The 1,783-nt window shown below is 35.5% G+C and overlaps 1 protein-coding gene across 1 annotated transcript; it reads left to right on the forward strand.

Annotated features, from left to right (window-relative positions):
* The first annotated feature begins 640 nt into the window (after positions 1–640).
* Positions 641–1,357, forward strand: LOC135199094 (germ cell nuclear acidic protein-like). Its single transcript, XM_064227012.1, has one exon. The coding sequence runs from the start codon at positions 641–643 to the stop codon at positions 1,355–1,357; it is 717 nt and encodes a 238-aa protein (XP_064083082.1).
* Positions 1,358–1,783: the final 426 nt, after the last annotated feature.

The raw sequence follows: 1,783 nt of genomic DNA on the forward strand, positions 1-1,783 counted from the left end.
AAACGGAACGTTTTCTTCCAGATGGCGATGGCAAACTACACCCCTATACCTATGAAACTTAAACCAAAGACTTTAGTTGGTTTAAAGTTTTCCTGTCCCCCTAATTACGACTTTGCATGTGATGTCATTTTCAATAAGTTGAAAATAAATGAAAAGACATACGAGGATTTCAGAATATACCAAATAACAGAGTTGCTGTGAAATTTCTTGAGGCCAATGTTTTTGACGTCTTTACACGAGAGTATGAAGACAAAGTGATTAATTTTTGTGACGGGGAAAAGGCCCTAGTAATTAATTTGAGCAGTGTATATACTTATCAGTACGTTATGCACCCTTTGATTTAGAAGACTCCCTTTTAACAAGTGTCCTCAGCCAGTATGGAAAAGTCCGCCATCTAAGACATAACACTTTTTCTCATGTGAGGGCGAGTGGTCTGCTAAATGGAACACGCACTGTGAAATTGGAAATAAAGAAAAATATCCCATCCTCCATAAATATCTGTGGTTATAATGTTGTCTTTCTATACAATGGACAAAAAAAGACGTGTTACAAATGCGGAAGAGACTCTCACATGGCAGTTAATTGTAACATGGATAGCGAACCGAAGTTAAATTTTTTCAATTTGAATGACTTTCCAGCAATGCCTGGTAAGGATTCTGATAAGGGTGATGTACCTGACGGAAATGGAACTTCTGATATTCAGCATGCGAAAGATAATGAAGGAAATGCGGAGCCACCATCTGATGAAAATAATACTGGCAATGACAAAGAGGAATCTAGCATCCTTGAAAAGGACCAGCTGGATAATGTATGCAACGTAGTAGAACAACTTGTAACTTTTCCCTTATCCCAAAGTGTTGATGATGTTACTGGAAACCCATTTGAAGCAGAAGATAAATCACAAGACTTGGATTGTAATGTTACAACTAATAATGATGATATAAAGGATACTGACAGTGACAGTGACATTTTTGCAATAAGTGCACCCGAAGGTGATTGTCAAGTAATGGAAATAACTGATGATGAAGGGCATCGCTCACAAGACGAACCTCGTGCTCCTTATACTATTGGAAGTCTCTCTCCCGTTGATGATGGTAAAAATGAACTGGACAGTCTTGAAGAAATTGTTGTAGCGGCTTCAGTGTATAGGAATGATGAATCTGGGGATGATATGCCTGGAGAATGTGATATGGATTTAGAGGTAAATAAAGAAAGTGATATTGAAGATGATTTGGAAAATGATGATAAAGGTTCAAACATGATGTCAGAAGGTCACAGGAATTTAGACTTAGAAACTGTAAGTAAATTAAGGTTCACTAAAGGAAAATCCACTAAAGAAAAAAAGGAGGGAAGCTAAAATGAATGGGAAAGGTAGGTTGTCAACAAAAAAGAAAATGTAATTGTTTCATTTTCGGTTATATAATGGCTCTTTCTGTTGCCACTTTAAATATTAATGGCTTAAATGAGGTAAATAAGCAAATGAAGGTTGTGTCTCTATAAAGATTTTTCAGTTTTGAGTTATCTCGCTCATTTTACGAGTATAGTGCTTAATCCATCAATCAGTTTAAAAGGAGGTACAATGATATGTATAAATAATAAAACAAGTGTAAAACTTTTAACAAAGGAAATGGACATTAATGGCAGAATTGTGGGTGTAAGAATATGTTACAATAAATGTATTATACCTGTCATAAATGTGTATGCTCCATCTGGTACAAGTAATTCTGCAGAAAGGGAAGACTTCTTTAGAAATGAAATTTTGTACTACATGAGACATAATAAT

Source organism: Macrobrachium nipponense, chromosome 25 (assembly GCF_015104395.2).
Source record: "Macrobrachium nipponense isolate FS-2020 chromosome 25, ASM1510439v2, whole genome shotgun sequence".
Classification (NCBI taxonomy): Eukaryota; Metazoa; Arthropoda; class Malacostraca; order Decapoda; family Palaemonidae; genus Macrobrachium; species Macrobrachium nipponense.